The sequence below is a fragment of the Meleagris gallopavo genome, chromosome 17 (assembly GCF_905368555.1).
Source record: "Meleagris gallopavo chromosome 17, MGAL_WU_HG_1.1, whole genome shotgun sequence".
NCBI classification, from domain to species: domain Eukaryota; kingdom Metazoa; phylum Chordata; class Aves; order Galliformes; family Phasianidae; genus Meleagris; species Meleagris gallopavo.
The window spans coordinates 10,135,726-10,148,397 of record NC_139420.1 but is presented as its reverse complement, the minus strand read 5'-3'; the positions used below and the strand labels follow the sequence as shown (position 1 = coordinate 10,148,397).

Here is a 12,672-nt window from a genome sequence, read left to right as displayed (position 1 = left end):
ACCACTGCACATTGGTTACCTCTAACAGAGAGCATCATGTGATACACAGCACTGCGAGCACTTTGTTTTATGGTTTCCAGCCTCTGTTGATTTGTGGACCCCTAAACAATTTCCCCTGCAGCTGCGAGCCCCACTGGAAAGTTCACACTTAGCATAAATAAACTCGCTTTCCTTCTCCTCTTGAGGCCTTTGACCTCAAGGCATAACCAGCTGAATCCCATCATGAGAGGAAGTTGTAACATGGAATAATAACATAGAATGAGGGAATACAACAGCAAGAAGCAGGTCTTCCCTCCCCCCCCCACTCTTCCCCAGAGATGATGCCCAGGTGGCATCGTGACACAGTGATCACCAACACTGCAATGGGCACCAAGCACGTGGTGGCCCCAATCCCTCACCAACACTGCGCCATTGGTGTTTTTCCCATTTTGTCCCCATTTCCAAATAGCAAAAGAGGAGTTGTTGGGTTGGAAAACAGCACATTTGTTTTGGCTTGGCCCAGAGAGCGGCGATAAAAGCGAACCCGATTGCCAGCTATTCATTTCCTATTTCAGGCCCTACCAAAAATAAACTCAAAAAAGGGAAATTCAAATGAGAATGAAATATGCATGAGACAGCGAGCTGCTAGGGTTGTATAAGGAAGCACTCGTCGTTTGGGGAGCGGCTGTGCTGGCAGTGTTTGATGCTGGGGGGGATCGCAAGGGGCTCGGGCACTGCAAACAGCACATGGACCGTGCGCAGCACCTCAAGTGTTTGTGGGCATAAATCATGGGGAGCAGGAGCCTTCTCCGAGCAGATCTGAGAGCCTGAGCTTTTGTTGTAGTTCTGTTCAGTATAATTTAGGAAAGGATGAGTGCGTTTGAATCCAAGCACTCCAACAAGACCGCTTTGACAGAAGATGGACAGAGGCATCCCACCACCACCACCTGATTTATCCCCGCCCCTGCGCTGGATATGGGGGAGTGCTCGTGCTTGTTTAGTCTGTATGGGAGCACAAATCATGGCGCTGTGTCATCACTCTGCCAGGGTCTGGATTTCATTAGGAGCCACATGATCAGTGCAGGCTGCCGCGGCTGGCTGCGCTCCCTCTGTGCTGCACAAGACATGGGGGTGATGGCCGAGGCGCAGTGCTCAGCATCCTGCCCACAGGTGACCCCAACAGAGCCTTTTCATTCACTGCATCCCCTGTGCCCATTGCAGCCCTTGCATCCTTTGCACCCCTTGTGTCCTTTGCATCCTTTTTGCTCCTTGCAGCTTTGACAACCCTTGCAGCTCACTGCATCCTTTCGAAGCTCTGCAGTCCACTGCACCCTTTGCATCCTTTCTGCCCCTTAAAGCCCTTGCAACATTTCCAACCCATTGCATCTTTTGCATGCCTTGCACCACTCCCTTGCATTCTTTGCACCCCACTGCATCATTTGCATCCTTTGTGCCCATTGCAGCCCTTGAATCCTTCACATCTCTTGCAGCCTGCTGTAGCCCTTGTATCCTTTGCATGCCTTGCAGCTGATGCCCCTGTGCGTGTGCTTCTCCCTCTCACTCCTTGCTCACACCCAGGCTGTCCATAAGGTGGTATGAACATGTCCCCCAGCATCACCCAGCCCTGCTGACAAATCTGCTCTGTGGGCAGTGCAGACATGAGGGGGCCAGAACACCCCCTCCAGCCACCAAGTCACAACCAGCTCCTCCATAGAGACTCTGTGTTCTCCATGGGAGCCCCCAAATCCAGACCTTAGTTTAGCTACAGCTCAGGCTGAAATTCCCGTTCAGATGCTCAGCTTCTGAGGCCATAGCAGGGGAACACATTTACTGCACAGCGCTCGTTAAGTTTGGATAAACCCAGTGTACCCAAGGAGGTGGCTGTGAGGCTCCCGTGGTCCCCCCTCACCCAGGAGATGAGTGTGCAGGGGACTGAGGTTGGATGCAAGGCTACAGAGGCACCAAGGGTGGTGACCACACACCCAGCACACCGGCTGGCACAGCGCAGGATGGGGATAGAGGAATAGATGGACAAATCCCCCATATCTCCCAAACCCCCAGCCCAACCCAAAGCTGGGATCTGGGCTGTGGACAGGATGCAATTTGGCTCTTGATCTGAGCTCTGGCCCTGCTATGCCCCCAGGCTCCCCATCACTTCCCGTCATCCTCTACCAAGAAGGCTTCGGGCTTGTTTATGCCATGGTGCATTGCTCTCTTTTGGCACAACTGGCTGCCCAGTGGAAACCCACAGCAGCTCCTGGCTCCAATATGATGACTCAGAGCTGTGGTGACACAGCCACTGCCCAATGAGGGACACCGGGTTCTGGCAGCCATCTCCTGTGGATGGATTTGTGCTCGGGTTTCTCTGGAGGTTTGTTCCTTATTGCAATATGCTCTGGTTGCAAAAAGGAGCTATCGCAATCCATGCGTGTGTACACTCTGCTCTCTGTTTGAATCAGGACTCAGCATTTCTGACTGGCCAAACAGGACCTGCAAGGGAAGGTAAGAACCAGGCTCCCTTCCTCAGGTGTGCAGGGAGCAGTGGGCACCTGTGACCGCATCACCCTGGGATCTGAAGCCTCTAAGTCCAGCTGCCACGATGCTCTCCAGTCTCTGTGAAGAGATGTCGATGCAGCATGAGATGTGAACCCCTGAACCCTCAAATCCTGCCCTGGAAATGACAATCCATGTGCTGCTTGTGGCACTGCTGCTGATGCCATCTCCCTGCTGCCACCCCAACAAGAGCCCACACTGCCTCAGGTCATCAACGTGCCCCTGTCCCCATCCCTTACGGCACTCGGGCAGCTCCAACCCCCAGCTCTGAATCAGTGCCCCCAGCTGCCTTTCCCCAGTGCTTCCCCAACGCCCTGTCACCTCCCAGCTCTTGCACAAAGGCAGTGCTGGCCCTACGCACCCCAAGCCCGCTGCCTCATGGCGTGCACACCGGCTCAAATATCCCTGCTGGTTCCCACAAGCAGCTCAGCCTTTCCAAAGCTCAGCCCTCGAGCCGGGAGGAGGCAGCACCCTGAGCCTGCCAAACTAATGAGAAGCGCATGGGACCCACATCTGGTAGCGATTGAGGGGGGAGCAGCGTTGGGAACGAAGGAAGCACATATTTCCTGCAGCACAAAGGAAGGGAGAGGAATGTTCAGAGCAGAGCAGAACAGAGTTGGGGCCCTGGGGCGCAGGTCCTTCCCGCACGCTGCTCCTTCACTTGGGGTAGGGGCACAAAGGCACGAGCAGCATCAGATCTGCAGACCCTCGTGCCACCAATGGGGTTATGCTCCCACTAGAAACAGATTGGGAGCAGAAAACACAGAGCCAGCAAACTGCCTGAGAAGGGTTACGGGCTGGAGAGATCAAGGAAAGGGCTGCTCTGTGCCACAACAACAGGAACGTGACTGGGACAGGGACAAGGCAGGGTTGTGCTCAGCAGAACTGAGGCCACATGGTACCACAGCACCACGTCAGGGCACTCGGTCCTGTGCTGGCACTGGGGGGGGTCCTGGCTCCCATCCCTGCTCATCCAAAGCTGCTGGAGGATTTGCAGGCTATATGGCCACAGCTACACAAAAACAGGGCCCTGGGGCAGCGAAATGCTGCCTGGTTGGGATGCAGGTGAGGCAGGGGGGAAGGGCGAAAACCAAAACATCCAAAGCTGTGTCTCATCCCACGAGGAAGCTGATTTAAAAACTGCAAGGTGGTCCAAGTCCTGTCAACCACTGCACAGTCGGAGCCCTGCTCTGCCTGGCTGTTTGTGACACCCCTGATGGCACGGGGACACCAGGGCTTGTCATTGTGGCTGTGGCCCTTTCCAAGAGAGCTGAGCTGGAGCGGTGCACGGCACATCAGCGACGTCCCCAGCATGTAGCAGCAGTCACCCAGCAGGGAGCACAGGAGCCAGCCCACAGGTAAGGACTGCAAACAGCACCCAAACTCACACATCCAGCCACAGCTCCCAGCAAATCTTTGTGACAGAGGATGGGGACGGAGGTCCTGGGAGGGGTGAAGCCAATGTACCAGCAGCACGCTGGTTACTCTGCACTGCCCCAGCCAGAGCTGAGCACCACAACTAATCCCTTTAAATTAAAAGCCCGTGTTTTCCATCCCCTACAACCTCAGCTGTAAGCAGCCAGGCTCTGCTGCACGGCTCTGCCTTTGGCAGCTGCAGCTCAGCAAAAACTCTTTGGCAGCTCCTGAGAACGGGGTTAGGAAAATGTAGGTGGATTCGCCTGTTAAAAATACATGGTGAGAGTGAGAGGGATTCATCATCATCCCACCCAAAGCCTGGGATTTGGGGATCACCCTCTTTGAGTGGAAAAAGGAGGCAGCCAAGCACAACCCAAAGGGATGATTGATATTTAGGGACACTGCAGGGATGCCCCATTTTCCCTGGGGATGTTCTGCATTCTTCTTTGCCCAAGGAGGTTGTGGATGCCTCATCCCTGGAGGAATTCAAGGCCAGGCTGGATGTGGCTCTGGGCAGCCTGGTCTGCTGGTTGGTGACCCTGCACATAGCAGGGGGTTGGAACCGGATGATCATTGTGGTCCTTTTCAACCCAGGCCATTCTATGGTCCTCTAACGTGGACACTTCAGCTCCCATTGGGCACACAGTGCAGTTCTTGCGAGCTCTGAAGTCGTACTAAGAATCACTCCTTAAGCTTTCAAATGCATTTCGGTGCATCGTTCATTTTGCTAACTCGAAGCAGGAATCTCTCCACTTGGACGGCTGGAATTCATTTGAAACTCAGCCTTGTGAGGAACGTCTTAAGTATTGATCTCATTACCTGCTCACAGAAATAAATAATAAATAAATAAATAACCCAACATTATCATTCCAACCCAGCATTTGAAGTCGAAATGAACTTAATGAACTCCACGTGTTTGAAGGAATTATAAAAGAGGGATCTGAAAGCAGCGTTTCCCTACATTTCGGACTGATCTCCCGCACAGGGATGCGGTGACCCAACAATCCCTGCTCACGCTGTGCCAAGTCTCAGGCACAGCCTGGAGCCGCACCGCCCCTACAGCCCGCACCGCACCGCCCCTACAGCCCGCACCTCACCGCCCCTACAGCCCGCACCGCCCCTACAGCCCGCACCACCCCCTACAGCCCGCACCGCCCCTACAGCCTGCACCTCACCGCCCCCTACAGCCCGCACCGCCCCCTACAGCCCGCACCGCCCCTACAGCCTGCACCGCACCGCCCCCTACAGTCCGCACCGCCCCTACAGCCCGCACCGCCCCTACAGCCTGCACCGCACCACCCCCTACAGCCCGCACCGCCCCCTACAGCCCGCACCGCCCTCTACAGCCCGCACCGCCCCCCGCCCGGCCCTGCAGCCCGAGGAGGCTCCGCCCGCACCTCCGCCTGCGCCTGCGCGGGGCCCGGGCGGTGTGTTGGGCCCGGTGGGATGGAACGGTTCGGTGGTTCTGGGTATGAAGTGGCGACGGCGGAGCTGTCCCGGCAGCAGGAGCGGCACTACCGGCTGCTGTCAGAGCTGCAGGAGCTGGTGAAAGCGCTGCCCAGGTGCGAGGGGTGGAGGGGAGCGGGGTGGTGTCCGTCGGCTCCGAGTCCAGACTGCAGCTCATAGCCTGGGCCCCAACCCTGAACCCGGCTTTGAACCCGGCTCCATTTCCGAACCCTGACTCCAAACCCTGACCCCAGCCTCAAATACTAACCTTGACTCCAGATCTGATCTCCAATCCCAACTCCAAACCCCGATTCTGAACCCTAAGCCTGACCTCTGTTTCAAACCCCAACTCCAAACCCTGATCTAAACCACAATTCTGTACTCCAACCCTAACTCCAAACCCTGGCCCTATGCCCCAGTTCCTGACCTTGGTTTCAAACCCCAGCTCTGAGCCCCAGTCCTAATCCCAGCCCCACCTCCAAACCCCAGCTCCAAACCTTGACCCAAACCCTAATTCTGAGCTCCAACCCTAACTCCGTACCCTGACCCTGAACCTCAATCCTGACCTCTGTTCCAAAATGCAACTCTGAACCCCAATTCCCAATCCTAATCCCAGTCCCAACTCCAAACTTTGACCCAAACCCCAATTCTAAACTCCAACCCTAACTTCAAACCCTGACCCTGTACCCCAGTTCATACCTTGGTTCCAAACCCCAACTCTGAACTCCAATCTTAATCCCAACCACAACTCTGAACCCCAACTCCAAACCTTGATCCAAACCTCAACTCTGAATCCCAATCTTAATCTCAGCCCCAACTCTGAACGCTGAACCCAATTCCAAACCTTCACCCAAACCCCAATTCTGAACCCCAACCCTAACTCCAAACCCTGACCCTGAACTCCAGTTCTTGACCTCAGTTCCAAACCCCAGCTCTGAACCCCAATTCCCAATCTTAATCCCAACCCCAGCTCTGTATGTTGGCCCCAACCCCAACTCTGTATGTTGGCCCAAACTCCAATTCTGATCTCCAACCCTAACTTCAAACCCTGACCCTGTACCCCAGTTCATACCTTGGTCCCAAACCCCAACTCTGAACCCCAGTCTTAATCCCAACCACAACTCTGAACCCCAACTCCAAACCTTGATCCAAACTCCAATCCCAACTCCAAACCCCAACTCTTAATCCCAATCTTAATCTCAGCCCCAACTCTGAACACTGAACCCAATTTGAAACCTTCACCCAAACCCCAATTCTGAACCCCAACCCTAACTCCAAACCCTGATCCTGAACCTCAGTTCCTGACCTCAGTTCCAAACCCCGATTCTGAACACCAACCCCAGCTCTGAACCCCAGTTCCCAATCCTGATCCCACCCCCAACTCTGAACGTTGGCCCAAAACCCAATTCTGATCTCCAACTCTAACTCCAAACCCTGACCCCAACTCTGAGCCCCAATTCCACACTCCAGTACTAATCCAACCCCAACTCCAAACCCTGAGCCCAATTCCAAGCCCCAGCATGAATCCAATCCCAACTCTGCTCCAACTTAACCAAACTCTGACTTCAATTCTGAACCCCAGTTCCAAACCCCAACCTCAACTCCAACCCCCAATTCCAAGCTGTAACCCTGAACCCAACCCTAACCCCGACCCCGCTGTGCCCCTGCAGCTCCTGCCAGCAGCGCTTGTCCTACACGACGCTGAGCGACCTGGCGCTGGCGCTGCTGGATGGGACGGTGTTTGAGATCGTGCAGGGGCTGCTGGAGATCCAGCACCTCACTGAGAAGAACCTCTACAGCCAGCGCCTCAAGCTGCATAGCGAGCACCGCGGTCAGCAGGGAAAGGGATTTGGGGTGGGGGACCTGGGGGGCATTGGGGTGAGGTGGTGGTGGGGCATTGGGGTTGCAGGCCTGGGGAGGTGCAATGGGAGCCGGGGTCACTGCAAGGAGGCAATGGGGAGGTGTGGTGACAGGGATGGGGGGAGGTAGCGGTGTTGTCCTGATGCTGTCCCCATCCCTGGGCACAGGGCTGAAGCAGGAGCTCTTCCACCGGCACAAGGAGGCCCAGCAGTGCTGCAGGCCGCACAACCTGCCGCTGCTCCGCGCCGCCCAGCAGCGGGAGATGGAGGTAAGGGGGGAGCAGGAGGGCGCAGCCACCCTCATCGCCCTTCACGTGAGCACAGTTGTTGTCTCGGGGGCCCGCAGCCGTTTTGCTAGAAGGAAATGCTGGTTGTCCCAGCGCTGCAGCTGGCACGCTTTGAGGGATGTCACAAGCCCTGTGAACTCCAAAGGGTGAAAGCAGAGAATGCCTGAAACTCCCTGAAACTGATTTACCCAGTAACGCTGATAAAGAAGAAATAACCCAAGTTACCTAAAAGCACAGATCGATTCTTAGTGTTTCCCAAAGCATTTCTGGAAAAGAGCTTCAGCGTGAGTGGGACAGTGAGTCCCAAAGGTCTGAAGATCCTCTTATCTACATGTTAGTGATAAGATAAAGACAGTTTTTGAAGTAAGGGAAATTACAAGTAGCTGGTTATCTTAATCTATGTAATTTAAATGTATGTGTGAGGCTACTTTACTTCACATCAGGCAAACATGCAACTGTTTAAATGTTGGCTTTCTCCTGACCTTTACCCACAGTAACCACAGCCTGAGAGCCCTTTTGTTTCCACTTCCCTCATTTTCTATCGAGATGGCTGAAGTCAGGCAGGGCCTGCATCCCTTTCACTCCTGTGTGTAATGTGTGAATGTATCATAACAGTAAGTAGTAATCCATGCTGTCTGTTCCAAAGCGTTTCCAATATTGCATTCATCCAGTAGGCTTTATTCACACCAGATGGCAAACATACCCATACGTGTGGTTTTCTCTCCTAGTGTTGTATCCTGTACAGTTTCTCCCCACTTCCTTTTACCTTCCCAATTCCTTTCTGCGTTCTTCATTCCTCTGTCAGGAGGAAGTTACTGAAGTTGCTTCTTCCCTTTTCCCTGTTCTGCTATTTCTGTTGTAGAGCGCTTTGGGAATAGATCCATCATCTTAGCGATGGCATGTGTCTAATCAGAGCTGCTCTCTGGATCGAGGACCAGCTCCTATGGGTTCCTATGGGCTCAGTCCCACAGGAGGGATAATACAAGATATGGTTTGGGGATGTCCAGCTTCCTAGTGGTATCTATAACCTTAAAAATAAAAAAAACAGTTGGCCTAGCATAGCAGCTCCCTAACCACCTGAGCTGAAGCAAGGCTTGTGTTTAAGCCTTAGTTTTCTCAGAGTCTTTGGTGCCTTTCTGTGTCTCAGAATTGGGTGCTTGGCTCTAAATGGCATACATGTAACTAAACCTCTCTTTTCAAACCCAAGGATGGGAAAGTCACTCCTTCAGCACAGTGTCTGCAGTATATCCACAAATGGTTACACGAGGCAGCTCCTTCTCCTTGGAAGTAAGAATTGCTCCTCATTTAAGCCAGGCCTTTTGCAGACAGTTGCTGATGCATTCACTCTGTAGACAAAGCTCAGTTTTTGTGCAGGCTGCTCAGGCCCAAATCCTCCATCGTCCACAGTCTGGCTTTTCCACAGAGCTTCCAACTGAGCACATGCTTTCGATTCCCTTTTCACGTGGATTTGTCCAGGTCTTTTAAACCACAGCCATCAATACAAGAAGTCCCAGACCCGGTGACTTCTCTCTTTCTGTGCAGTAAGGATTATTATGACTTTGAATACTTCCAGCTGAATGCTTGCCTTGGTTTATAACGTTACAGAGAGGCAGCATGGCATGGGTAAAGTGCTTAAATTTGTGTCAGTTAGCTGTTAGCAGAGAAGGAGCTTTGTATTTAGGTCAGATTTGGTGTCTCCTGACTTTCCCTGTGGCTTGAGAAGGAAGACTGTTGTTCACTATCACCCAGCAAGATCCTGCTGCCTACCCATGCCCCTTTCTGCAGCTAGCAGAACATGGTAGTGTTCTTAGCACCTGATTTCTTGTGTGCCTTTGAATTAGCAGCTGATCTCCACGTTCCAGGTGGAGAGGGTGATTTACACACCACTGCTACACCTGTGTCTGTGGCAAAGTGAGTTCCAGCTCTGCCATCCTGTGCTTAGGCAGCGAGTCCTCGCTTCTCTTGTTCCATTTGTTGTGTTAAAGTGATGTGGTTTTCTGCTAAGGCAGAGCAGGAGGGCCTGTGTGCTTCTGATAGGGCTGTTTTGGCAAGTCCCCGCTTGATAACATTCTCAGTGTGCCAGAAGCAGAGCCCCAGCAGGCTGTAGTTCCAGGCAACGCTTCTGCTTGCCGTTGTCAACAACAAAAAAATAAGCTGTGCTTCCTGTTGCAAAGTTGGGGGTGGAGGAGTTTGGCTCCTTAGTGAATCAATAGGAGCTGGGTCTGATGTACTGCTGCAGTGCTGAGCTCAGAGAACATGCAAGATCTGAGCTGGCTCTGGTGCTTTTTACTGATCTGTATCACTCCTCCAAGTCTTCCTGCAGTTTCAGCAGTGCTGTGAGGGAAGTGTGACTTTTGGGCTACTGACTTCTTAGTGCATGTAATGCTGAAGTACTTGGCTGCGGCCTGCTGCTGCTCAGGAAAAGTCATCCAGATTGCAGTCTGCTGCTCGTGGTCTCTTTCCTGGCTTCAAAATGCACTTAAGCAGGCTAGTCCCAGCTGTTTCCCTGTGCTTTGTAGTGAGAGGTAGCTCACTGTAAGGCATGGCAGGCACCCAAGGTAAGATCTGAGGCTGTGCTTGCTGCCCTCTGCTGTCCTTGGAAGAGGCAAAGTCATCAGAATTGGTGTGCTTTAAGGGTGTAGTAGCTCTTTGGTCTCAGTGAGAGATGTTGAGAGGAGAAAAAAAATACGGGTCGAAGGTAAACATTTCACCCATCTGCTGAATATTATCTTCTCAGGCTGTGGAGCAACGAATTCGAGAGGAGCAGCGAATGATGGATGAGAAAATCGTCTTGGAACTGGACCAAAAAGTGATCGACCAGCAGAGCACCCTGGAGAAGGCTGGGGTGTCTGGCTTCTACATCACCACCAACCCCCAGGTCAGTGTGTGAGCAGTGAGCTCTTGTGCCAACGACTTTTTTTTAGGTTTTAGTCTATTCTTAACGAATTCTGAACTCTGGCTGGGAAAGAATGATTGCTCCTTTGCCCCATGGGCTGATGGGCACTGTGCTCTCAGGTTTGTAACAGAGCAGCAGAAGTGCATCAGACAGGGCTCTTAAAACCTGAGAGCAGCCACCGAGGCTTCCTTTCTGCTGTCCACCACAGGAATGGAAAACTGCAGCTTCCAAAATTTCCTTGTGATGCCACGGAAGCTTGCAGTGAATACAGAAACAGGGCATTTTTTCACTGTGTTGCCAGTTGATTAAATTTAATTTTGATAAGGACGCATTAAAGAGAAAATTTGGCTTCTGCTCAGTTAAACAGCTGGTTTCTAAAACCACACAATTTCTGCTTGTGTACTGTTAAGAAAGTCTTTTTTTTCCCTTGTTGCTATTACTCATCTATATACTGAAATCATTTCTTTGTCCCCCTCGCCCCCCCCTTGCTCCTGCCTGTTATTTCTGTAAGTAATAACTCTTAACAGGGTTCCTATTTGCTATTTCTCATTTGTTTGCCTTTATGATAGCTGCTAACCCTTGACTTCCAGTACAAGAAATCACTGCTGGTGTCTGTTGTTCTTCATGCATTTCCTGTCAGTAGATGTGTTTTCCTCAGTCTGTTATGTAAACTGCCTGTTTATGCAGTTGATAGATTTTTATTTTTATTATTTTATTTTATTTTATTTTTTACAAAACTAGATTTTCATTCCCACAATGTAATGACTACAAGCCTGAGTCACAGAGCAGAGCTTACTGAATGAATGTTGCACCACGTGCAGGGGAAGTGCAGTCTGTGCTGCAATGGCTTGTGAGCGAAAGATGAGTGAAGAAGCAGCAGGTGGCAAGAGGAATATAAGGGAGCCATAAGCTGCTGGTGGTGGTTACAGGAGGTGGTGATGTCAACTCAGTCACAGCTGTGAAAAATTGGGTGTTCTGGAGAATGCAGGGGGGAATTGCATGCACCGTCACAGCGGTGTGTTGCGTGTAGCTTTGGAGAATCCTTGTCTTCTCCTGGAAAAGGACCAGGCACTGAATGGTACCGTGATAAAAAATGAGTCCTTTCTGCTTCCTGCAGAAGGGAATGGGATCTTCTTACCCTTGCATTAATGTCTTTCTTCCTTTCCAGGAGCTGACTTTACAGATGAACTTACTGGAATTGATTCGGAAGTTGCAGCAGAAGGAATCTGAGTCGGAGAAGGCTTTTCCCTGAACAAGGAGGAGTTTTCTCCTGACTTCCCTCTAAAGAATAGACTTAATGCATTTGCTTTATGTTATATTAGGAAGAGGCTACCAGCCTGCAACTGCAGAATAGCCGAAACCCTTAGGTTACCTTTAGAGATAGACTTACAGAGCAGAGGAGATAGCTGAAGAGCTCCAGGCTGCCCTTCCACTCAGCAAAGCAAGAAGCACGTTGCCCTCCCTGCTGTGTTGCACTGAGTTGCCAAGACAAGGGCTGACAGACTATTAATCTCAGCCTGCAGTGAGCAGTGTCATCTCTAAATTATGATCTGCTCTTCCGAATCGAGGAGGAGTGTTTGATAAGGGATGGGAGAGGTGAGCAACTGTCCTGTCAGACAGGAAGCAAAGCGTGGTTGCTTTCCTTTGCAGCCTCAGTGTGCAGGTAGTTGGCAGGTGGGGGAAAAAAAAAGTTGAAGTTATGTCTAGAGCAAGATGTGTTTGTGTGTGCTGAGGCAGGAATACCAGGCAGACACTTCACAGAGAGACATTGAGGTGGATAACATGGAATTCTCCTCTGAGTTCTATTAAAATTCTGTACTGAACTATGACATGATGTCAGTCGTGCTTTCACCTGACTCGAGTAGCCAAAAAGACATGGGAGCTTTTGCTTTGTTACTCTAAAACAGTTCCACATGGATAGAAATATTCTGCACAGCCCTCTGGGGCTGCAGTTTTCTGAAGGTCAATGATCACACCTACAGGTTTTCTATCCCTGCTCTGGCTCTGCGCTGCACTGAAGCTGAGGAGCTGGAGTGGTGCTGAGAACTCTGGGAGGTGAGCTGATGAACCCTGCGAGCCTCAGGACTTGGTGCACAGGAGGGATGGAAGCACTTGTGTGCAATCAGAGCTGTGTGTGTGCAAGAAATGTGCCAGGTAATGTGCAGTGTTGGCTGCTCACAGGAGATAGGGTGGTGCGAGGCAGCGTCAGAAAGCAGTTATTTTCATGGATGAGTGG

At 51.8% G+C, this 12,672-nt stretch overlaps 1 protein-coding gene across 2 annotated transcripts; it reads left to right on the top strand.

The window, feature by feature from the left end:
• The first annotated feature begins 5,312 nt into the window (after positions 1–5,312).
• LOC100547747 (DiGeorge syndrome critical region gene 6 like) lies at positions 5,313–12,265 on the top strand. Of its 2 annotated transcripts, none has more exons than XM_085238903.1 (5): positions 5,313–5,510; positions 7,065–7,225; positions 7,422–7,522; positions 10,278–10,418; positions 11,178–11,555. In XM_085238903.1, the coding sequence occupies exons 1-5, from the start codon at positions 5,395–5,397 to the stop codon at positions 11,196–11,198; spliced, it is 540 nt and encodes a 179-aa protein (XP_085095029.1). In that variant the 5' UTR covers positions 5,313–5,394; the 3' UTR covers positions 11,199–11,555. The 2 variants fall into 2 exon arrangements, with proteins under 2 accessions (XP_085095029.1, XP_010718740.1); XM_010720438.2 differs by lacking the exon at positions 11,178–11,555 and adding an exon at positions 11,605–12,265 and having other exon boundaries at positions 5,315–5,510.
• The last annotated feature ends 407 nt before the right edge of the window (positions 12,266–12,672 follow it).